Source organism: Phoenix dactylifera, chromosome 16 (assembly GCF_051530095.1).
Source record: "Phoenix dactylifera cultivar Ajwa chromosome 16, Ajwa_hap1_PhDact_Kaust_v1.1, whole genome shotgun sequence".
In the NCBI taxonomy this organism is placed as follows: domain Eukaryota; kingdom Viridiplantae; phylum Streptophyta; class Magnoliopsida; order Arecales; family Arecaceae; genus Phoenix; species Phoenix dactylifera.
The window spans coordinates 8970903-8994700 of NC_143205.1; the positions used below are offsets into that span (position 1 = coordinate 8970903).

Below are 23798 nucleotides of genomic sequence, written 5' to 3' on the forward strand. Positions count from 1 at the left end.
ATTTTTGAATAAAAACTCCAGTTTAAGTTATCTCTTTCTAATCTTCTTTAAATTTTTTTTTATCAATGTTATATTTAATTATTGATTATTTTATTTTATTTTAGTTATTAAAAAAAAGCTAAATGTTTTAGTGGAACTTCAATCCTGAGATAATCTAATCCCGATTAGAGCTTGACCCTAACCTGAATAACCCGCTGGATATAAGATCCTAGAGCGGGCACAACTTGATCAGCTAATAGTTAGGTTCGATCTAAAATAATGATCTGAATATTGGCGGGCCAAGAGTGGCACTCTTGGCTGCCACTCTTGGCCCGATCTCTTTTTAAGCTTGCAGGCCTATAAGATCTTTCCAAAAAAGAAACGAGCGCGTGAAACGTTAATAGCTTCTGTTTTCAGGCTTGCAGGCCTATAAGATCTTTCCAAAACAGCAACGAGAGCGTGAAACGTTAATAACTTTCCTTAAAAAGGCAGAACACTCTTGCACTCCGGCTCCGTGATTTCAGACGTCGTTCTGAAATAACGCGGGCGCGTTCGACATTCTCGAGGTAAAATGAGGGTAAATTAGTCATTTCGACTTACCCCCTCGGACCCCCCATTCAAATTCCCCCCCCCCCCCCGCATCCGCTCCTCCGTCCACCTGCGACTTCGCTAAGTTTTCTGCGACCTCTCCGGCGGCGTCGCCGTTTCCCCTATTCCCCTTCTAGCCTTCGAACCCTCCTCCCCGGCCGTTTCCCTCGCCGCGGTGTCCCGACCTCCGTAGTCCCTTCTCTCTTTCTCTCTCTCTCCACCCCCCTATCCCCTACATCGAGAGGTCTTGAAGGCGCCATGGACGACGACGACGAGATGGAGGAGGCATACGAAGAAGGGGTCTTTCTTGGGTTCGAGATCGATCTCGACTACGAGTTCGACGCTGCGCGGTACTTTGACCTCGGCCGGGCGGAGACCCCGGCGGACTCTCGCGCAGCCGAGCTCTGGTTCGAGACCGCCGGGAGCTACCCTCCCTCCCGTATGTATCAAATCCCGCGCAAAACCTTAATTTTTTTTCTGCTCTATTATATATCTTTTATTGACATTCTATTTTGGTTGCATTCTTGATATGCTCTTGATATAGTTTCTTGCCTTTGTTGTATCGCGATTCGTTTTAGGTTCTGAATTTAGTTAATGGCATTGTTTTGATTGTTCCATGTGATTGCCTTGGATGAATGGGTATCTGGTTTTCTTTGTGGTGTGGAAGCAAATGAAACAATCATAGTTGAAGAGTTTTCCCCACCTTTTTCTCCGGTTAAATTGGGAACTTTGGATTGGAAACTTGGTCAAATTGGGAGTTTGGGTTGGAAGCTTTCTTTTTGATGTAAAGAAGTAGCTTTTTAGAGTTTTATCTTCATCTTAAATTGGTGGAACAAGCTATATAGATACCAATGAGATGGAATAGGGAGGCTTGAGCAATTGTTTTGAGTTGTTTTGTTGCGCGAGAGATTTGAGAATAAAGATGCCTTCTTTCTTCCCCCTCTTGAGAGCGTTTCTGTTCAATTGGCAGTTATATGAACTGGGGTGACCGATTTGACTCTGTACTGGTATTTTGTTTGGATAATCAGTTGATGCTATTCTTTGAGCACATCGCAATGCCTGTTTTTAAAGTGACATGTTGGATTACATTGTTACATCCAGATATTATAACCACAATAGTACAGTAGCTGTATTGGCTTCCCTTATGTGATCTGATGGGGCTAATTAATTGACTGATTGATTATTTTAATGTATCTATAGAGTTAATGGTGGTTTTAGCATTCATTTTACTTGCCAATTTAAACACCAAGGCTTTTATAATCAAAGGAAACAGTTGAGGGTTCCAGAATAACAGGTTCTTAATATTTGGGAATCCTCTGGCAACATTAGGAGCATTGTCGTTCTGGTCCTTTTCCTCTTTGTAATGAGCATTTTGTATTGGTCCAAACTCCTGATAGGAGTTTCCTGTTATGAACTTTTCTTTTCAGACACCCTCATCAATCCATTTGGTCAAATAAGATTTAACAGAAGCCAGGAATCAATTAATTTCTTATTGGCATTAAAGCATTCCCTAAGAATCTAATTAAACTTGATCTCAAGAAATAGTTATGAAAAATTTTAAGGCTCTTATTTGCACAAATAACAGTCTCTTGAACATTGCTCACTTTCATTTCATAAATTACCAACAAGCCAGATAAATACTTAACTTCAAAGAAGCAGGACACATCAATTGGCAATTAAGAAAAGACCGAAGTACCCATCCTTGTAAATAAATCAGTGGGAAGTTTTCTCTGAAAAAAATATATCCAGCATAAGTTTTGCTAAGCTTTAGGTTTTGTCACCCTTAATGAATGGGGTTGAACTTTAATACCACGTAATATGGAAAGCAAGATTACATGGGTTGCGCAAAAGCAATTCTTCCATAATGCCTGTAGCAATCCTACATTTGTGCAATTACATGGGTTGTCACCTCTATTTTGTGGTATGATTATTGTAGGAACATATAAACATGAATATACTAAGGCATTTATCTTTAACAAGAGCGATATGCATCATACTATGAAACATAATATAAGGACAATATATGGATACGAGTTGGTACAAATACAATGATATGTCAAGTCTTGAAAGAGAAAAAAGAGGACATGATATGGCTAAGTATATGGAAGTGAATAAATATATCTTTACATATATATAAAAAAGCATCGATGAAGCATGATGGGTCATCATAAACAACGTAAACCATACTCCAGCATGTAGGCTTCGTCCATACATATAAACCATAATCGTATCCATCGTTAGAAGGTTGGCATTCACTATAGGAAAAAGAAACTATCTCCCTATCCCCAAAAGTATCTTAGAAGTATTATGGATATATCCAAGAAGCATCCAAAGCTCTTTTTTAATTTTAAAAACAGGATACTTTGGTATTCAACATGTATCTAGCCATATTTGATGAAAAATAATATATTGTACATATTAAATATGACAATGACATCCACGATGAAGCATCACTATATTCTTGACATCATGCCATCTCCATCTCCATGTTCATCTATTGTTTTTCTAAAATATAATATGATATCTTTCTGATTGAGACATTTTTTGAAGAATAACTTCTTAACTCATACCAAAGCCTTTTAGTAAGGGTACAAACAATTTATTTCTGATTGAAATAATTAACCTTGTGTCATATGAAATTGGCAAAGTCTTAGTTGCTTGAGCTGGGTATAAGTGCAAGAGTAGATTTGAATGCATATATACTAAGAAACACATCTCTCAAAACTTCATAGGGTTAGAAGCTTCTTAAGCAATAATTTAAATATTTTAATATAACTAAAAATTCTATGGTTGTTGTAAGAAATACACGATACATGGTTATATTTGTGATTAATTTGAAATTCTCTTTTGGTTGTTTAAATCACAATGTTAGATGTTCTAGAAAATGTTTTTACATGAAATAGATATTTAGGAAGTACACTTGGAAAAAGAGCAAGTTTTAAAGTGGTCGTGACACACTATGTGAAAGATTTTGGCTATTATGGATGAAATTACAATGATGGTAATGTGTTTTCAACAAAATTATGTCATACCTGTGTTACTAGTTTTGTATATGAGTTTGGTTTGCCAATAGGCATTTTTAATCATTAGATGTTCTAGAAATTGTTTTTACATGAAATAGGTATTTAGGAAGTACACTTGGAAAAAGAGCAAGATTTAAAGTGGTTGTGACACACTATGTGAAAGATTTTGGCTATTATGGATGAAATTACAATGATGGTAATGTGTTTTCAACAAAATTATGTCATACCTGTGCTACTAGTTTTGTATATGAGAGTTTGGTTTGCCAATAGGTATTTTAAATCATTTTACGATGGACCTCGAAACCTTGGTGTAAATAAAACAAGTACTATTATCCTTTTTAACAGCTTAAAGCAACAACCTTTTCAAAATAGCATGAGTGGTCAAAGTTCCTTTTAAATCCTTTCAATATTGCTGATTTTCAATATATATTATAATATATAAATTAATGTTCTATTTCTTGAAGTTATTTCTGTTTTTGTCAGCTTATTTCATATAGAAGTGTGCCTTTCTTGATAATTTGCTAGGAAATCAAATGTTATGGGTTGCATTGTCAACATTTCATGCTAGCCAAGTGGCTTAAAGACTTGACACAGAAAGATCTAGGCATCGAGCTTCATTTCTAGTCCCTAAAGCATGACTAGCCTAAAAACTTAAGAACTCAAAACATTCTGGACCTCAGCTTGGGCTCAAATGGTTGGTGAAATAATGGGCTTAGTTTTGTTTTGAGCATAACATTGTCCCAAAAGAACTACCCAGATTTAGGGTATGCTTAGACATTGTTCTTATTAACTTGAGTTGGCTTCACAAAATCTATATTTACCAAATTATTCCTACCAAGGACTACCTATGGTGTTATTTTAGGTTTTTCCAAATCCTTTCTCATAACTATGAACCAAGTTAACTTATATCCTCCCTAAGTCTTTCCGAGCCTTACAACACATATCTAAGCAGCTATCCTTATTGGGACATTTTACATCTTTGTTTCACAGGCCCATATAATCTTAGTTTGATATGTAAGGGAGAGAAAAGGATGCGAATATTGGTCAAGTTAAATGCATTAAGAGTGAGAATGAAAGGGTATTGGTGAAAGATGAGGATCTTAAAGAAGGATGGGAATGTTAATAAAAAACTCTTAAGTGAGGATTCTACTAAAAAAATCTTTAACAAAGAATACAATTAGGGTTATGACAAGATTCCGTACATACAATTCATAAATTTAATGAATGGTGGCTATGAAAAGAATGTTGAGTGGTAAGGCATTACAACTAGTCGAAAGGGCCTATTAAGGGTTGAAAACTCATGTGAGACAAAAAGCTAACTTCGCTTGGTAACTTATTTAACGATACCCTAAAATCTAAAAAAATGCCAGATGATTATAGAAGGGTACCTATCCATAAGAATAAAGGTGATATGCACAATTCTTCTAGTTATTAAGGAATTAAGCTTACAAGTCGTTATATGAAGTTATGGAAAAGAGCGATTGATGAATGACTAAGAACAAAATGAAAATTTTAGAGAACCACCTTGGATTTATGCTAGAAAGGTCAACAATGGAGGCCATTTTCTTACATAGACTAATGAAGAGATATAGAGTAAAAAGAAAATTCTACATGTGATATTTATTGACTTGGAGAAATCTTATGATAAGCTAAATGTAATTTAGTAGAGTTTTGCTTTGGTCTACTTTTCTTAAAAAGTAATTATTCTCCACATTAAATTCCAACCCTTTAAATTACAAAGGATATAATATGCATGTGATATATTAATTGGCTCAATTGGTTAATGACTAAAACAATTAGAACTTGATAGTGGGATGTGGGTCTGACTTCGAATTGGATATATGGAGATCTTGTTTACTATCTCTTCCAATTATGAGAGAGAGAGAGAGGCTGAATGATAGATATGTATAGTGAGATAAAGAGAGTAAGATAGAGGGTGCAAGAGAGTGTGAAAGAGGTGTGTAAGAGAGGAATCCATGAGCAAGATAGAGAGAGAGAGAGTAAACAAGAGAGAGGCAAAAAGAGCACTAAGTGAGCTCAAGAGAAAGACAATGAGAGAGAGAGAGAGAGAGGGAGAGTTCAATAATTCTCATAGGTGGGAGGATTTTTCTTGGAGTTTTCTTATTTCATTTGATAGTTCATTAACATGAGCTTTTAATTTATCATGTTAAAGCTTTGAGCTTGAGAAAGTTTAGGAATCCTTTGCCACTTTTAATTGGTTCCTATGAGGTATATTGGGTTGCCGATAGACTAAAGGAAGAGACCTAGGTTGTTTGTTTTGAAAAATGGGAAAATAAATGTACCGAAGCAAAACTCAATTTGGTGAGCTTTAGGAAGGTAGGGTGTACCTAAATGTTATAAAATCACTTAGAATACCTAGTGCTGGAATTTAGTTGACAAGTGCTAGAAGTTATGATACAACATGTATAATCTAGCCAACATAGATTTGCACCACAGATTAGAAGTAAACCATATCTTTTTACACTAGTTATGGATAAACATACCATGATAGATGCTGTGTAGAGATGGATGTTGACTGATGAAGAAATAACTTGATATTAGGTAAATTTCTAGGAGAAATCATTAGAGGATAAGGGCTTGAATATTAATAGAACAATCAAAAATATATAAAATGTAATTTTATTGAAAAATAAAGATGAGATCCCAATTAAAAATTGATGGACAAGGAATACTACAAAGTGATTGGTTTTCTTGTTTAGGATCTATTATACATACATGAGAATATATCTAATAGAACTAGAACTGGTTGGAGGAAGTGAAGGGGTGCCTTTGGAATTCGACACATACCTTGAAGATAATAAGGCTTATAATGTTTTATAATTCCAAATTAAAGGCAATAAAGTGGCTTTTACAAGTCGATCATGGTAGAAATGAGAATTTTAAGTTGGTTTTGTGCTAAAACTAGAAAGGAGAGCTTTAGAAATGAATATATTAGAGGAGCTTTTGGACTTTTAAAAACTAAGAACAAAATAATGGAAGATTAGTGAAATTGAGATGGTATAGACAAACAAAGATCTAAGAGGCCTTCAATAAGGAGAGATACTTTAGTTTGTCATTAATAATGTGGGAAGAGGAGAGGAAGACCTAAGATAGCACGGATATAGGTTGTTAGGAAAGATATGTAAAAACTTGAAATGATATTAGATATGGCCCTAAATAGGAATACATGGCAAATGAGGATCAAGAAGACCCAAATAGTTATTATTTTGAGGTTATGTAAATGTTTTACTTGGTACATCTATATTTCTATGAATAATAAAATATTGTTTCACATAATGATAAATATTGCATGCATTTTATCTACAACATTTGCTTGTTTAATCTTAATTATTACATTTTAAAGCCTTGTGGAACAGTCCAATTTTCCTTATATCTTCATACTCTATTTATTTACTTGGCATACTTTGATTCTGTATTTATAATTCTATAGCCACAATCTCATTCTATTACTATTGTTATAATTTGATATCTAGTTTTATATTTGACTTTTCCTTCTAATTTTTATTTTCTCAGCACTAGTAGTAAAAATGATCTCCAAAAAGTATGTCCCAGTGGAAAATGTAGATACCCATCCAAATCTTAAAGATTCAGAACGTGCTAATCCTATCAATGTTCAATTCGATGATGGAGTTGGCCCTGAGCTCCCAGTACTGTATGAAAATGATAAAGGTACTGATATCCTTGAAGGCTTAGAAATTTTTGCAAGTAGTCACCTTTTCTTTTGTCTAATATGCTCATTGCTGAGCTTTTATTTTTGTTTGATTTCATAATATTTGTCTTTAGGTTGTTAAATAGTATATGGAAAACTTGGAGTAAAAAAGATTATGGATATTAGTCTTACCCAAGGTTCGATTTAATAGTGCATACTATCCTATACTGGGCTTAACCGGGACTTAATTGATACTCGGCATCGGGGACATATCGAGCGTGGGAATACCGACTTGACCACTATCAACATTGTACCAACATGGTACTGGTACGTGTATGGAAACCGGTATTATGAACTTTGGTTTTACCTAACTATGATCAACAGATAGAAAAAAGGAAACTCATTGAAAGCACAATGATATTTTGTTGTAGAGATATTAGAAGATGCCATCTAGAGTTCCTTGGATTTTATTTTCTAGAAACTTAGTAAATGAAGCTTTAAAGAAATTATTTGGATATGGTTGGCTTAGAAATCAACAGTAGCAGCTGAGAAATAGTGATTTGCCATGGAAAATTTTGATCATTTTTGTTTCATGCACTCATTACATCTGAAAGGGAATCTAGTTGTATGTTTAGATTGCAGAGATCTGATAATCTGCAAATTTTGTGAAAGTTGGGCCATTGTCATCAATATGTTATATGTTGATGATACGAAGGGTTATGTTTAAGGGGTAGGATAATTCGTATTTTCATAACTTTCCAATTAGTAATGTTGGTTGTGATAGGAATGAAGATTACCTAATTATTTTATAATTCAATTATGATCTTTTCATAATAAAATATGTAGACGCTTAAGTGCTGTACGACAGGACAAATTATAGATAATGTCAAAAAAGGAAGCTTGTTCAAAGCTCTTGGTCCTTGTCAATGATGGCAATGTACGATGACCCGTTTTACTCTCTGTTTCTGCCTCCCTCTCTCTCGGTCTCCATTATCATATTCGGAGCTCTCGAAGCTCTCAAAGCTCCTCATCGATGGCTTGAAGCTCTCGAAGCTCTCATTTTCCCTCTCTTCCTTTTCTGTCTTCTCCTCTGGTCTTGTTCTCTCATGAAGCCGTCGACAGATGCCTCAGCCTCGTCTCCCTCTCTCTCTCTCTCTCTCTCAGGTGAGTCCAGAGGCCTCGACCTCTTTCTCTCTCCATCTGCCCCCTCTCTCTCCTTCCTCCTCTCCCCCCTCTTCGTCTCCCTCCCTCTCTCTTGTCCTCCCTCTCCTTTTTTCTATCCCTGTTTTGGTATGCTTTGGCATGATGGAAGAATTCGATTCAGATGAAGAGTTCACTACCATTTTTATGGAAAAATTGTGAAGACTTGGAAAGACTTGGAAAGCCTTCTCAGGCCTTTCCACTACTTAAAATGGGAGAGGGAGGGGGGAACCGGTTCGAACTAGTTGGAACTGGTGCAAATTGCCCAGTTCGCACCAGTTCCGCTCCAAATTTGCCCGGTTCGGGGCGAGTTCCAAATTCCACAACCGAACTGACCCGATCCTGCACCGGTTCGTCAGACCCTGATTTTAAGTCACATAATGTCAAAAATATGGGGGTTGAAGACTACCACCACTTACTCAAGCATGGCATGCTTAACTGCAAGGTTCTCGAGGTGCTCCTAGTATATGCTATCTTGGTGTTACCACACGACGCATCAGTTAGCATATTCCTATGGACCTATGTTGTCAAGCTACTGTTGGTTGTTTTGAATCCCTTTTGTCCTAAGGGAAAACAACACTACCATCCACCTGCTCTTCAACTGCTTATGGATTGACCTCTACCTGACCTTGCTAGCCAATATAGCCTTCAAAATCACCCAAAAGAAAACCTTGAAATAAGAAAATCCCATAGAAGTTCTAACATTTGCAATAAAAAAGGCCTGGATTCTGTTTTAGATTTACCTTGTAGACCCCAAGGTCAAGGGCATTCTTGAGGGGGAATTGGAATTGGAGGGGCTATTGAGGGGTTGCGTCATGGAAGGTGGATGAAGATTGATGAGTGGATTGGTCACCATTAGCCTAGATAGCATCAGAGTCAGACTCATTGATGCTGAAGGAATTGAGGAAAAGATGGCAGAGGAGATGAAGAGGCAAGGGAGGAGGGGGGAAAGAGAGGAGACATCTCGAGAGGGAGGCATAGGAGGAAGTGGAAGAGGCTGTGAGAGGAGCTTCTCTCTATTCTTTTTTCTTTTTGGCTTGAACCCTCTTCAGAAACCCTAGTGCTTTGGATCACTTAATTCAGGGAGAGGCTATGATCATTTGGTGCTTGTTTCGATATAACCAAGCATATGGCCATTGGTTTTGCTAAAACAATTGCTTTGTCTATTACCAAGAAAAAATAAAGTTCCGCTAAGAATAATTTAGATTCCCAAATCAACGTTTGGATCTTATACCCTAGTCTTTACATTAGAAAACTAAAATCAGGGAAGTTTCTGAACTAATTTAAAACAAAAAAAAATATGGATCATGAAAGAACATCTATATTAATTTTTTTTTTTACTTTTAGTATGTATATACAAGATGCACACAATATTTATACATTTTATGATAATATCCTTACCAATGTAAAACAAAAATTTTGCTTTGATGAAGCAACATAATTAATTAAAGCTATTTATTTTTTATGATAACTAGGTAAAGATGGAGGAATAATGGTTCGTATGCCACATAATCCTAGGGGGTTTTGCCCTCTCCACCAGCCCTTATAATCTTGAGACAATTCCATCATTTTGCACCACCAATTAACAGCCTCACATACCAAACATATGGAAGGGTTACGTTGACAGCAATCAAAAGTTAAGGTGCTTAATTGAAAGTTGAAACATTTTAAAGTTGAGAGGGTGTATATGCAAAAGGGTCAAAGTTGTGGGGGTGTAAATATAATTTTCCTAAATTTAATGGCATGGAACATCTTAACTAAAATAAAAACAATTTCTCTGCTTCTTTTATTATTTGTAGTATAAAAATTGTTGATTGATTGATTGATTCATTGACTTATGTATTTATCGGTACAATTTCACTTGATTTGTTAAAAGTCACCAGATGTGCTAGTTTTGAGAAAAAGATAAGGGTCATTTGGTCGTAGAATAATGATTAATATGAATTGTGATTGAATTTCCTTCTACCGCAAACATAGTACAACTTTTGAATAATTAATAATCATACATTTTGTTCTCATTGTTTATTTGAAGGCAGTAATTGATACCTGTTTTTCCCTCATCATTTTAGCCCATCATACTGTTTCTTAGGCATGAAGCACTTTTTAAATCATATGATTTTCTTTGAGGAACTTTGCAGACATTGGTAATGCATTTTTTATGTTTATAATTCCAGGTTTGTAATAGTTTATAGTTTCTTTTTTGGAGGAGTGTATTAGAAAATAATTATGGGAAGAAGTGGGTCAAAATATTACTATTATTTTTTCTCCTGATATGTTTTCACCTTTTATCATATAGGATTGGAACATGGCTGTATGCTTGAAAGTGTTTCCAAAGTTAGTAGTAGATCTGTTACCAACGGCCCCTTCTCAAAAGGTTCAACTTTGATGAAGCCTACAGCAAGTCAATTGGCCAAGCAAAACCAACCACGTGTGAACAATGCCCGCCGGTGTGTCCCGTGGTGATATTTATGACTCATATTTATTGTAATTATTCTCTTTACGTAGTAATTGAAAACTTTCTAAGAGTCATTTGGTTGTTCTTTGTGCTACCTTGTAACTGAATTATTTACGGTCACTTTTCTTTGGTTTATTTTGATTTTCAAAAACTGTCTAGAGTCATCTGGTTGTTCTTTATGCTACCTTGTAACTGAAATATTTACGGTCACTTTTCTTTGGCTTATTTTGATTTTCATGATTTCCCTATAGGTTCAATTATCTTCTCCCTTTTCCTCACATTCATTGAATGTTGTATCTGATCAATATTCTCCAGCTATTCTTGTATTGGTTGTTCTTATGTACTGCACATGATCTTCTTTACCTGTATATTTATCGTAGGCATTTAATTATTTGTTGAAAGAAAATTGTTGACTTTCATCCTTTTCTCTTGTCAGGTATCGAAAACCAGCAGCAGTCAAAAGTAACAGAAATTTGGAAGATTCAAGCAGTTATCTGCATCAATCTGCCAAAAGGCAAAGACTAGAGAGAGGTCATCTATGCAAGGTGTTGCATGTATTTTGTTTTCTCATAATGCATATATGCACTTATAGACTTGTTTAAGTCAGAATAAATGTTCATATAGGCGTTATTGAATGTTTCTTGAGATTGTATTGTATATAAAATTAATATGCTAGTCAACACTATGATTATGTTTATTCTTTCATCTTATGCAATGCAGATACATAGTGCAAGGACACAACTTGATTTGGTTCACAAAGTTCCACAAAAGGTAATTCTTGCTGTTTAGAAAGCACAAATCTCTAGTCGTTGGAGTAGAGAATGATCGCCAGCAATTAAAATCTGTAATTTTATCCTAAATTCTTTCTGGAGTTTTATATGAAATAGATAGAATAGTAATGAATAATAAATAACCTTTTAGATCGGAAGTTTTTTCTTCCTGGATTTAGTATTCACTTACTTAAAGGAGGAATAATCCTTTCTTCATCCAAAGGTCCTGGCCTTTCCTAGATTGTACCAACTCATAAATTTTCCTTATTGATGTCTGGACTAAGAATTTTTTCAATATATTTATCTGAAGCTTGATTGCTATTATCCTTTCCTCTTTGCTTTCCAGCTAATAATTGGATTTTGTTGGCAATGCAGAAAATTGGGCCTACTGATTGCAGTACCAGGCTTCCAAGGTTGAAACTCACAATTCCAAAGGAACCTGAGCTGGAAACTGCAAGAAGGGCTCTCAAGTTTAGGGCTCAAAGGTAAACCTGCTTTACTTAAACATGTATCCATACTACTTGACATTTGCATAATTTTTTTTTGAAAACCACAAATTCATCATATTTGATCAAGAGTTCAGGTCCAGCAATGCTAAACATTTACAAGAAGGGATGGTGCCAGCCGCATATACATTCAAAGCACGCCCTTTAAACCGAAAAGTTGGTATCCATAAATGTTTAAGCAGTTTGACAAGAATTTCCATTTAGATTCTCTGAACAGGTAGGTTATGGTTATTCATGTTGTCTATGCAGATTCTTGAGGCTCCTTCACTGCTCCTCACTCAGAAGAGCACTCCACGGATACCCAGTTTTAAAGTAGGTTCATAAACTCTCATTCTCTCTAATGGATATAACTCTACCATATGCCTTAGAACTCCTTAAGGAATGAGGAAAAATGCAAATTTCGAACAGCTGACTTTACCTTCCTTTCTTTGTCCATTTGCCTTTTAGGAGTTCAACTTAAGAACCCGTGACAGAGCTATTCAACATTGCTCGGCTACGACATCATCACTGGTACAATGCAACAACACCGATCATGTATCTCTGATGTATTATTATACCCTTATAAATTGCACAGATTTAGCAATCATTATTTTTTAATTTTAGGATTGAAGCTGTGATTTAATTATTAGATTTGTTTATAAAATTATATAGCTTGCAAAATCTATTCTTCATCATAATCTGATGCTTAATATAGAATACAGACTGCAGACAGTCATATTCCTTCTACTGTACAGGGTGATGTGACAGAATCCAAAAGGTCAGAGCATCAGAATTCTTGTCCTTCAAAGCTACTAAAGTAAGTCAAAAGTGGGGTAGGGCCAATGTGTTTGTGGCTTCCTGTGATTTTCATTTGTTTTTTTTTTGTGTTGTTTAAAATCACTAAAGTGACTTCCCTGCTTTTGATCAGGGAACCATTGCCTCTCTTCCTATTGGTTCTGCTTGTTGTATTCTAAGGCAGATTTATACCCAACACCATAAAATTGGTTGTTATTCCATTTATTCGTTGTTGGTTGCCAAATTCTCTTTGTTTTACTTTATCTTTCATGCTGAAGTTACATGCTCACAACCCAGCAAGACAACTGATTTTTGTTTAACTGGTCATGGACAAAGTTGCAACCTATTGTATTAGACGTGCTTGAAGAGTTTTTATTTTATAAATAATTATAGTTAGCATACTTGTAATTCTTTCACCTAAATTGCTTGTTTTTTTTCATGTTTGCTAGCAATATTGCATGAATGCATGTTCCAAGCTTGCAGTTCCTTCATGTCAAGGATAGTTTTTTTTTTGAAACGGTGCCACGTCAAATCAAAAATAAATGTCCGATAGCAAGTTGATCGGTCAATTCAATGAGGAAAAAATGGGAGTTGTACTCTATTTAGTTGGTACCACCCAACCGAATCTGATTCAACCATTTACTTATTCAACGAGTCAATTTTCTAGTTCAGCCAATTCTTTTTTCAAAATGTCAAGTAGATGAAATCATAAGTGTGTTTTATTTCTCTATCATTATAGAAAATACCATCTATATTAGGTTCTTGTGGTGTATTGTTATGGCAATGCAATGAGAGCAGAGCAACCAAAGTTTAAAAGACCTGCACTTGAAGTTCAAAGAGATCTTTTTATACTTATGAAATAAAGTCCTTGTTCATTTTCTTGGTCTTCTAAAATCAGGCACTCAAAAATCTCTCCTTAGTCAATTCTGAAATAGATTTTATGGTTTAAAAGTCGTCTTTGAAAGATGAAAAGAAAAAAAAAATCAAGAAATTTGTTGTTCTTATCTTTACTATATGAAAAAGAGCAAATTTTGATCTTTGGGTTTGTCATGTTTAGGAGGAAACCTACTTTGTTAATTTTGAAAACTTTAAAACATGATGATTAAAGGAATGAATAGTTTTGGAAGACCAATTCATCCTTTTCTTCCTTACCCTCTTTCTTGATCTATAAGAAAGAGAGACCTTGATGTTAAGGTCTTTATCTGCGTATTCCTAGATCTTATCTCCTTCCAAAATTTGGCCTTCTGCATCAATTCAACCCGTTGATAGAACATGATAGTTCTTTTAAATGTGCATCTGCATGTGCACAAATTGTAAGGCAATATCCCAAAAGAAATTGTAGGGTTCTAAAGTGAACTGTACAAATAGGGTAGTAGAGTTGAGAGTAAGGACAACTATATTGATAATATATGTAACATTTTATTGCAATCCCAGTTTTAGAAATTTTTAGATCCATTATTCAAGTGTGTTGCAGTAAAAATTACCTACAAATAAGAGGTCTTGATACTGGTCCATCCTGGCACAACCGGATCAAATTGGTAAGATCCCTGGTCTTGGGGCAGGTTTGGGACTCGATATTTGAACAATTAGGTTGTCTTAGTTGGTAAGGGTTGGTAGTGTAGCTAGGACAAGGATGATAATCGAGACAGCCTGATACCAACCAGTACCAATTAGTACATGTCAAAAGAGATGCCTGAGCCTCTTGTTTTCACTGTTTGCTTTGCATGTGAGAGGAGGAAAAAGACACTGGAGAGAGAGGAAGAAGGGGATAGAGCTCAGATTTGGCTTCTGTTGCTCAAATTGGTGTAGGTACTGGTACCAACACCATAGATCCAATCATAAGCTCAAAAAATCTGTGTCTGTCCTAAATCAATGACCTAAACAAATCCTGAAAGCCTAAATAACCGTTCAAAAGAACAAATGAGACGAAAAAATATGGTGTCACAGTGAATTACCAGGATTGCAGGCATTCTAAGTATTCTTATGATGTTGTCCCAATATTGTACCAAATCGGTCCCCAATCAATACCATGTTCCAGACTGAAATTTGAAATTTACTCTTACATATGATCTTATAATGTGACATCTTTGTGATCCTTTGGAAATATTGGAACTAGGTTATTGGTATTGAAGTTGCCAATCGCAAATATGAAAACCAACATGTTCCATCCCCTCTTCTGTTCAGCTAGAATCTTTGCACATAGATCAGGAGTACAAAAAGTGAGCATTGACTCTGGCAACTTGAGGCCTATGAGAGAGACAAATTACAAAAAAATTCTTGTCTGCATGTTTCTCTCAACACCAGAGTCAATCACTACTTTTCTTTGAGGATAGTATTGTAGTGGAGGCTGACACTATTGGATGTTATAGCTTTAGTGTATTAATTATAGGGCATGAAAGTAATATGTTGGTGTAGAGAACAACTAGTTTGATCGGATATACAATATTATAGGATCTTAAATCTGTTTCAGATATGAAACTATATTTAAATGTCAAATGAATTGATATTGTCACCAAAAAGTCTACAACGAGAACCAATAATGTTTCCAGACTAATTGCATCTACATTTGAGCGAATCCACTAAGACACAAAAAAAAAGATGTGAAGAAGAGAGGAAAAGATAAAGGAATTATAATTTAGTTTCTTTCATCCATCATCACCATCTCCTCTCTATTTATAGCTAAAAGTATAAAATGTCTTGCTAGATTTGAATCCTTAGTTAAATAGGATGCCTCTAGACCTTTTCCCTAGGAAAGTAGAATTGAAAGAAACAAACTACTTCTAGAATTTCTAAAAATAATAAAATGTGGACCTGTAACCTAATATGGAAAGCCATGAGAATAAATTTACAATACCACCTTAATGACGTAAAACCTTTGCTGAGACATTCTAGACCTACAGTAGGACCTGTAGGCACTAGCTCTACTCAAATATAACTCAAGAACCTATTAAGCAAGTAACCCCAACACTAAGTACAGAAATTACAAGGAAATAGAAAAATGCCTAACCTTCTCTAGAGATTACATGTGCAGATTCTTATGCTATAGTCGGACAGCAAATTAACTAAAAATAAAACCCAAAAAGAAACACAAATGTTATGCTACTTTAGACCATAACCGATAATATCCCAAGTAAATTTCAGAACAAAATAACAACCAACTCTAACCTGTTTGGTCATTTTATGTTGGTTGGATCAGAAGCAATGTGGCTTCTACTTGAGTTATCACATTAAAGAGGTATTGAAGAAGTCAACTATACCCCTTAGGCATACTAGAAATTGTGAAGATAAAACTTCAGTTAATAATGCAAGATGTTGCAAGATATCTTGCTTCAGTACTTTGAGGCATGGACTATCGTACCACATCGAACCGCCTGTATGGGGCATACCATATTGTACTGGATCGGAACTAGTATGATACTCATATTCAAGGCATAGGCCTTGTATCGCCCGCTACTGAGGAGTATTGCCCCCTATCGAGGGGTATCATCCCTTATCAAGGTGTGCCGAGGTGCATACAGACCCATACCGAGGCGAACCGATATAAAAAGTGAAAAAAATTGTTCCATGGTTGTTTCAGTAGGGTTTACATATTGTACCATATTGAAGAAGTAACATACAAATATGGTACCTTTTATCGAGATTGTAGATCTTGCTTTGAGGCCTTATCGCAGTTCTTGGTCTTCTAGGACGTGAGAAATATAAGGAAGAGGATAACGTAATTGCACATTATACATGAAGTGGAGTCAAAACAGCTAGGTAGGTTTGATGATTATAGATAGTTTGTTTGAGTGATAGCCATTCAAGGAACTGGTAGGCAAAACTTGGATTGATAGCTGCAACCTGCAAGGTTATAAGGCTATGGACTGATTTGTCAAATTGTGTTCTGAACCATATCGACGTACCGTTGGGCATGGTACCGGTACGGTACCGACCATACCGACGTACCATTGGGCATGGTATCGGTACGGTACCGGTACCATATCGAACCGAATCGGTACGGTACTGGTTCGGCTGGTTCGGGCCAAAAGCCAAAAAAAATTTGAGGTTGGTACGGGCCGGTACCGGCCGATACCAACCAGTACGGATTGCAAATAGTCGGAACCGAAAAATATAGCTGTACCATACCGGCCGCGTTCGGTACCGGTACATACCGGCCCGTACCGATCGGTACGGCAGACCATGACTCTTACCGTTACTCTACTATTTGACATTCAACTGAAGGGGATACCTTTAGTGTTGTTATCTATTGCAATGCTTAACAGCCTCTTTGATGACCAAGTGAATATAATATCTCCAAAACAGCTTGGATTATCCCACCTTTCCAAGTGAAATTTGAAGATGCTACCATATCCCGCCCCCTACTCCAAAAAAAAAAGAAGAAAAAGAAGACATGACAGGATATCATTTATTGTGATGATAATATTGAAGTAAAGTGGCTAGCTTGAGCAAGGAAGGATAATACAAATAAAAAAGGTTCTCATCACCTAGTTGCAAAGGTGAGCTTTGCAAAACTAGTTCCTCAAAACCATGAAAATGTAGGTGCAAAGGATTACATCAAACCTTTCTAAGGTTAGATAGAAATTTGTTTGATAACCAGATAATGAGAAATTTCTTATGAAGAAACCTATTAAAAATAAAGCATTGTTAAAGTTCCTTTATGATAGTTTCTTACTGGTTGCTAAATGAAAAGGTTTCTTCAACCATGGACTCAATGCTATCAACTAGATTCCATTCCACCATTTGATATTCATAAATAGCCTTATCTCCTTTGGTAATAAAAATTGAAGTTGTAAAGGGTGAAAGAGTTGGTTGACAATGAATGGCTTCAACGGAAACTACAAGAGATAATGAGTTCTCTTTGAGGTAAGCTGGAGCCTTGCCTGTATACTCTATGGGTGCAAATACATGTTAAGGCTTGCCATTGACTTTATGGTGACGATAATGTTAGGCTGAGGAGTCATGCAATGTTGGCTGGCTTTGGAGCTCTTGAAGCATGTTTAATTATATCTGAGTTCCATGGAATTTGAGCTTCAGAAAGTTGCAATGATCCTGTTTGTTTTTTGATCCCAAGGGGCCATAACCTGAGATATTAGTCTATGAAGGGTTAGTCACCATATACAAGATAGTGAATAGTGTGTTCTAACTGATAAAACCATGCTGTGTTAGTTTGACAGTAGAAGTTCTAGAACTAATTGCAGATTTGTCTGGTTTTGAAGTAGGAATATAAGGATTAATGGGTAATCGTCTATCCTCCATAACAGAATGTAAGCATAAAGTAGTTTAAGCATTCTAATGTTCTACTTATTATATTGTTTTTTTTCCCCCATTTCTTTCTTTGTCAGATATGCACTTTTGGCTAATATTGCTATCACAGTCTTTGTCAACTGAAAAGATTCAATTGCCAGATGTCTCAGTGATATATTGTACTAATGAGGCAATGGCTGAAAGAAGGAAATGTTCTTATATGGTTGGATCACATTTGTAAGGTTTTAGTTTTAAGGCCGATATGAAGATAAGAAGTCCTCTCATTCCCTTCCCTGAGAAGAGCCCATAGGAACTAGAGTTGAACTTCACGCGAGTTGTTGGACCTGGATTGGCGGGCACACTTGAAAAGGAAAAGACAGCCACTTGTAAGCCTTGTAAAGAGACATGAAGCAAGGTTGTCTAGTATGAAGTATGAGTAAAGAGTAAGGAGGCTGTTGCAAGTGTGAGAGAAGTTCGGTTATAATGGGGTGCATGATGAACAAGGTTATGGTCATTAAATAAAATTTTATGTGATACCTGACTTTGCTATAACATATGATGTAACAGCAGGGAGAGAAGTGAACTTAGGTTTTTTCAATAGAGAAAGGTGAAAAATCAGATTGAAAGAAAAGAAACTTGAGGGATTTAGTTTATATAGAAGGTTTTTCATGAGTATTTAACAACGAACTTGGCCTTCAACATATATGAACATAGAAAAGAAATTTGATGCCTAGTCTCACTCTGCTGGAGTGCTGGGGGCACAGAGCCATAGTACTGTACCTTTTGTGAATTTAATAGAACTAGTTGCAAAACATATGTATGACTGGAGTTAGAGTAGGCACTATAGACATTTTCTACTAGCTCACTTTTCTCTTTGAAGAAAAAAAAAATGCATTCTTCTCCACCCTCTTCTCCACCTTGGAGTAATTCCTCATGCTACTAGCTTAAGGATCGATATTTCAGAAGATAACTATTAAGGTGCTGTCTAATTGACTCTAAATTGTAAAAGTCTGCTTTATCTTTTTATAGAGCTTCAGAGTCATGTCCCATCTTGATGTGAGAAGGCTTGGTTGTTGCTTTTGTTTGTTTAGCTTCAGTCATAAATGTTTAGGCTTGTTTGGGACCAGAGCCACGTGATTTGACCAACATTTCCTGCAGAAGGTAGGTTCATGGCATGTGTATTTTGAAGCAAGTCCTAACCTCAAACATTGGGTTAAAGATGAAGATGTTGGATTCTATAAGATCTTGATTGAGCAGATTAGCTAATTTTTTTAGTTCTCCCCGAGAGGGCCAAATTGAGGCAAGAATCTACATAGATCTACAAGTTTGCCAGATCTCTTATATGGGTGGATTTTCTGACGTTGATCTGCACAAATATGTAAGCAAGAATCTATGTAGATCTGCTGGCTTAAAACCTAATAGATGTGAGTTTGGCCAGTTAGTGGAGGGTTCAATAATTGACAGAGGTGCAATCCAAAAGAGGACCGAAGCCTGATTCATTGGAGATAGATCGACTGATGAAGGTAGGATGGGGATTCAAATTGGTATTGCTGTCAAAATCTTACGATTGGTGACCTGAATCTTACAATCAAATTGGTAGCTTTTATGATTAATAAGCCATATTGTACTCTGTTTCACTATCATCAGAATCTAAGTGAACATGACTAGGATGATTGAAGAATAACAGAGTAGTAGTCCTTAATGCACCTGTATCGATCTAATGCAAGTATTTTTCATTCTTATATTGACAAATTTGTTTATTGATACAGGGTTGGTGTCCTATCATCCACCAGTGAATGAACCTCAAATCATTTGTTGTGCATGCAGGGAGTTGCCCATAAACTATAAGATGATGTTAGTTGATATCATATTATATGGGTGTCCGCATATTAACTAACATGATGTCGGTTTCCTTTAACCAGATTTAAGGGTCCAGTACAAAACCAAATAGGAAATATCAAAAATAAACCCTTCAATAAATCATTTAGAGAGTCTGGATAAAACATAAAAATTCAGATAGGTTCTTCAAATCACAACACTTTGCCCCTAAGGTGATTGTTTTTGTTTGCCTCTTATGATGTTACAAGAGCAGATGTGTGGTCATTCAAGCGAGTGTATCTGATATGTTTGCTTGTTGAAAAGGAACCTGAACAAGCTTTCTCCTGATTTGCGAAATTGTTGATTGATCAAAGATTTGTTTTAATGAATTACTATTTTTTTATTTTTTTTCTTCATACTTCTTAAGTTTATTGATTTTTTTTTTTTGTTTCATTTTGTTACATACTAGTGATGATAAGAAGGCGGAGGACAGCAGAAACATGCATTCCATGGTCAATGCTCGACCCTTGAATAACAAGGTAGCTTTAGTAATTCCATTTAAACTCATTCTTATTGTCTATTTCATGTTCATTTGGAAATTTAAGCCATGCCGAGTGTTTCTAGTGGCGTGACTTCATAGAATCCATCCATTAAAATTTTAATTGTCTTTGAGTTAACTTTGAAAGCTTCTAGTCTTCTTCTGCTATATCTGTGCCTTTAGGCCTACATAGATAAGAAAAAGTTATTGGAACACACACCTTTCTTGTCATGGGGATGCTCTTATGTAATGTCTTCCTAGTGCATCTAAACCACATCGTTAACTGGTTGAATTGATTGGAAGCAGATTTTTTCAAGCAAAGGAGATTTTGGCATCTTCCGGAGTACCAAGCAGGAAATAACAGTACCTAGGGTTTTATACATTTTGGCATTAAATGTTCCAAGGAACAACTGTAACCTCTGTTATGAAATTTGAACATATATTTATCCTTTCTTACTTGTTTGTAGGAATTCAACTTCTCAACTACCAAAAGATGTCAGCAGCCTCCATTGACAGAACTTTTCAACAAGGTAGGTTCAAACACCATAATTTTAATTTTGCTATAAAAAATTCGGGTCATATTGGAAGTATCATTTGCCATCCTCGAGCATAATTATGTATGATCCAGATCATTTTTCCGTTTCTTGTTATATTATATTTAGATCTTGTGGTAGACCTATTATTGGATTGTGTATCATTTTGATTATTTTGTTCCAATGCTAGCTCTCTTTAGCCTCGGATGGACAGCAGTCTACTGCTTCCCAGACAAGGCTTCCACTGCCCACTCATTTGGCTGCCAAGGTTTGCTTTCCTTTTCTTCAACTCTTTCAATTAATATTATTTCTATTCAATTCTTTCAAATATACTCACTAACTTTTACATCGCAAGGAATCGAAAGAGAATTTGATAACTCCCGTACAAGAGTGAAAACGGTAAGCCCAATTTTTGTTCATTAGAGGAAACCAGTGCAGTTTCACTTATGATTGCCTTTTAGTTTCTTTTTGAAAGGGGGTGCATTTTCTTGACATTTATGCTTTGTTTGGAACTTAAAAGACCATAAATATTTTAACTCTCATTTGTAGAGGATTCATGCAGACAAGTGAAAATTGCAAAAACTTGGACAATGCAGATTACATTTGAATATGACAATTTGAGTTGGGACTTCAAATCATAGTCATATGTGTTCAGGTGAATATCTATCTAATGTGACTTTTAGCTCCGTGCTCATATGCCTTTCCTTGCAGCTCCAACCTTTTTCATTTTCCACCAGTCCCTTTTAATTTTATTTTTATGTTATGCTCATGAGTGTGAGCATTTATTGGAGAATCATAGACTGTCGAGTGTTTATACTTTGCTTGTTTCCCCATTCTCATAGGAGTCGGGTTTCAGGTTTTAAGTAAAACCCTTGCTCCTCATGTTTCATTGTGCCATATAGGCGGTAGTTTTGCAAGGGTTTTACTTAAAACATCTATCGTTTCCTTCTGTTCTTTGTTGCAGTACATTGTTCGGCCATGCCAGATTTCCCTGATTATTTTCTGATCTTTAGTGTTCCAGCTTTGTAATCTTGAATGTTATGCCTCATCTTTATGGGGATGCATGCATGCAAGAAAATGTGCTTCCCTTGTTACCTTATTATCTTTAGACTTCTATAAGCTACTGCAAGCTTGTTACGTTCACAAAATCTTAGTATTTATTTTATTCCTTTTCATTGGCAGCTATGAACTACCGCTATAGTAGATACAGAGCCAAATATTAACCTCTGGTTGTAAATTGCTGCAGGGTCATATTTTTGTGTTGATTGGACAGAAGTTTATTTCTGAATGGTACAGTAATTTTTTTTTTTTGTTTTGCCATCTTACATGATGATGGAGTGGCAATAGTTGATATGGAGGCGGCCATTGAATAGATCTTAGGCCATTTCTGACAGTTCTTTATATAAATAGAGGGATGGCTGCGTGGAAGTGAAAATTACAGTTCTTCCAGCAATCATAGGTGCTGGAAATTCTGAGAGGCACTTGTTACTCTGAAGCTGAGCTGTGAGCAATTAATGGCTCAATAAAAATGACAATCAGAATTGTACAGTCTTACATCTTTAAGCATAAGATATTGTTTTGTTAAATAAAAATAACTGTGCATAGATCATACAACAAAGCATTTCTTGTTACAGTTCTACACTATGGGAATTGTAATGTATATTGTCTGTTAAAGTTGATGAGTTTGATGTATTTTCATATTTGCTATACAATTTCATTTATGATTTCTTCACTGCTGTTGAAATTTCTTCAAGGACCAATGGTGAATTGCAAACTGTTCTGGTGGTCGGGGAATTTTGTAGTTAGTATATGGTTGAGGTCCTCCCTCCCCTCCACAACCCCCCATTGACGAGCTCCTCACTCTTTCTCCCTCTTTCTCGTCGTTCCCTAGCTTTATGGCACCCAAAAATCCGAGCCATGGTGCTCGGCAGACTGTCGATAGATAAATTGGCCAAAAATCAACTAAGAAATCTTTTGTTTGTGTCCCCTATTTTTATTATTTTTCTCTCTTTTTTTGGCCGCCTCCACCGTCCGTGTTCATCACCGAGGCCTTCGCCCCATCTCTATGTTGGCCCCTAGCAGATCTCGAAGCTCCAGAGGCCGGCAACCCAGCTGGAGACTAGATTTGATTGGATGAAACAACCCCTGTTTGGCCCTTTTTCCTCTTTTGCATCGGTCGTCGCCATTGATAACTCACTACTGCCCACCTTTGCTGCATGCTGCCACCCCGACGGACCTTTGGCTGCGCCTTATCGGACCACACCACTCCCTTCCTTTCTTCTTTTCCTCTTCTTCTTCTCCTGCTTGTCCAAAATTAAAAAGTAGAAAAAGAAAAAAAAAAAGGAGAAGAAAGAGAAGATCCTTTCTTTCTCTTTCTTCTTCTTCTCTCTCTTTCTTGATCGAATCACTTAAATCTGACCCACTTGGAGCCACCACACACCCGACCACTGCACCCCCGACCACCGCACCCTTTTCTTGTTATTTTAATACTATTAAAGTTATCAAATATAAATTAGTTTTGCTTCTAACGTTATTAAATAGGTTTAGCATAATCATATAGTTAATTTTGAGGGTTCAACACAAAAGAGGTAAGTGGACGTTATATTTCTTACTAGTTTTCAAACTTGTAAGTAACTCTGACACTCCTTATTGATTTTTAAATTTCTACATAATTTTCATACTTATGATTTATACAAAAAT

General features: G+C 36.0%; 1 protein-coding gene across 3 annotated transcripts; it reads left to right on the forward strand.

The window, feature by feature from the left end:
* The first annotated feature begins 645 nt into the window (after window positions 1–645).
* LOC103704869 (protein TPX2-like) lies at window positions 646–23563 on the forward strand. Of its 3 annotated transcripts, XR_015974078.2 has the most exons (16): window positions 646–1006; window positions 7125–7280; window positions 10757–10907; window positions 11352–11460; window positions 11636–11686; window positions 12061–12170; window positions 12269–12347; window positions 12441–12503; window positions 12639–12701; window positions 12926–12987; window positions 20497–20566; window positions 21033–21095; window positions 21289–21366; window positions 21454–21497; window positions 21648–21753; window positions 22345–23563. XR_015974078.2 is itself a non-coding variant. In XM_088712651.2 (15 exons), exons 1-14 carry the CDS (start codon window positions 826–828, stop codon window positions 21490–21492), a joined length of 1275 nt encoding a protein of 424 aa, XP_088568777.2. In that variant the 5' UTR covers window positions 646–825; the 3' UTR covers window positions 21493–21497; window positions 22345–23563. The 3 variants fall into 3 exon arrangements, 1 of the variants encoding a protein (XP_088568777.2); XR_015974077.2 differs by having other exon boundaries at window positions 21289–21497; XM_088712651.2 differs by lacking the exon at window positions 21648–21753.
* Window positions 23564–23798: the final 235 nt, after the last annotated feature.

Excerpts from the sequence above, each read along its gene's own strand:
- LOC103704869 (XM_088712651.2), top strand. The coding sequence starts at position 826 with ATGGACGACGACGACGAGATGGAGGAGGCATACGAAGAAGGGGTCTTT. Across the intron at positions 10,908-11,351 it reads CGTGTGAACAATGCCCGCCG|GTATCGAAAACCAGCAGCAG; the intron begins GTGTGTCCCGTG and ends TTCTCTTGTCAG. Across the intron at positions 20,567-21,032 it reads CTCGACCCTTGAATAACAAG|GAATTCAACTTCTCAACTAC; the intron begins GTAGCTTTAGTA and ends ACTTGTTTGTAG.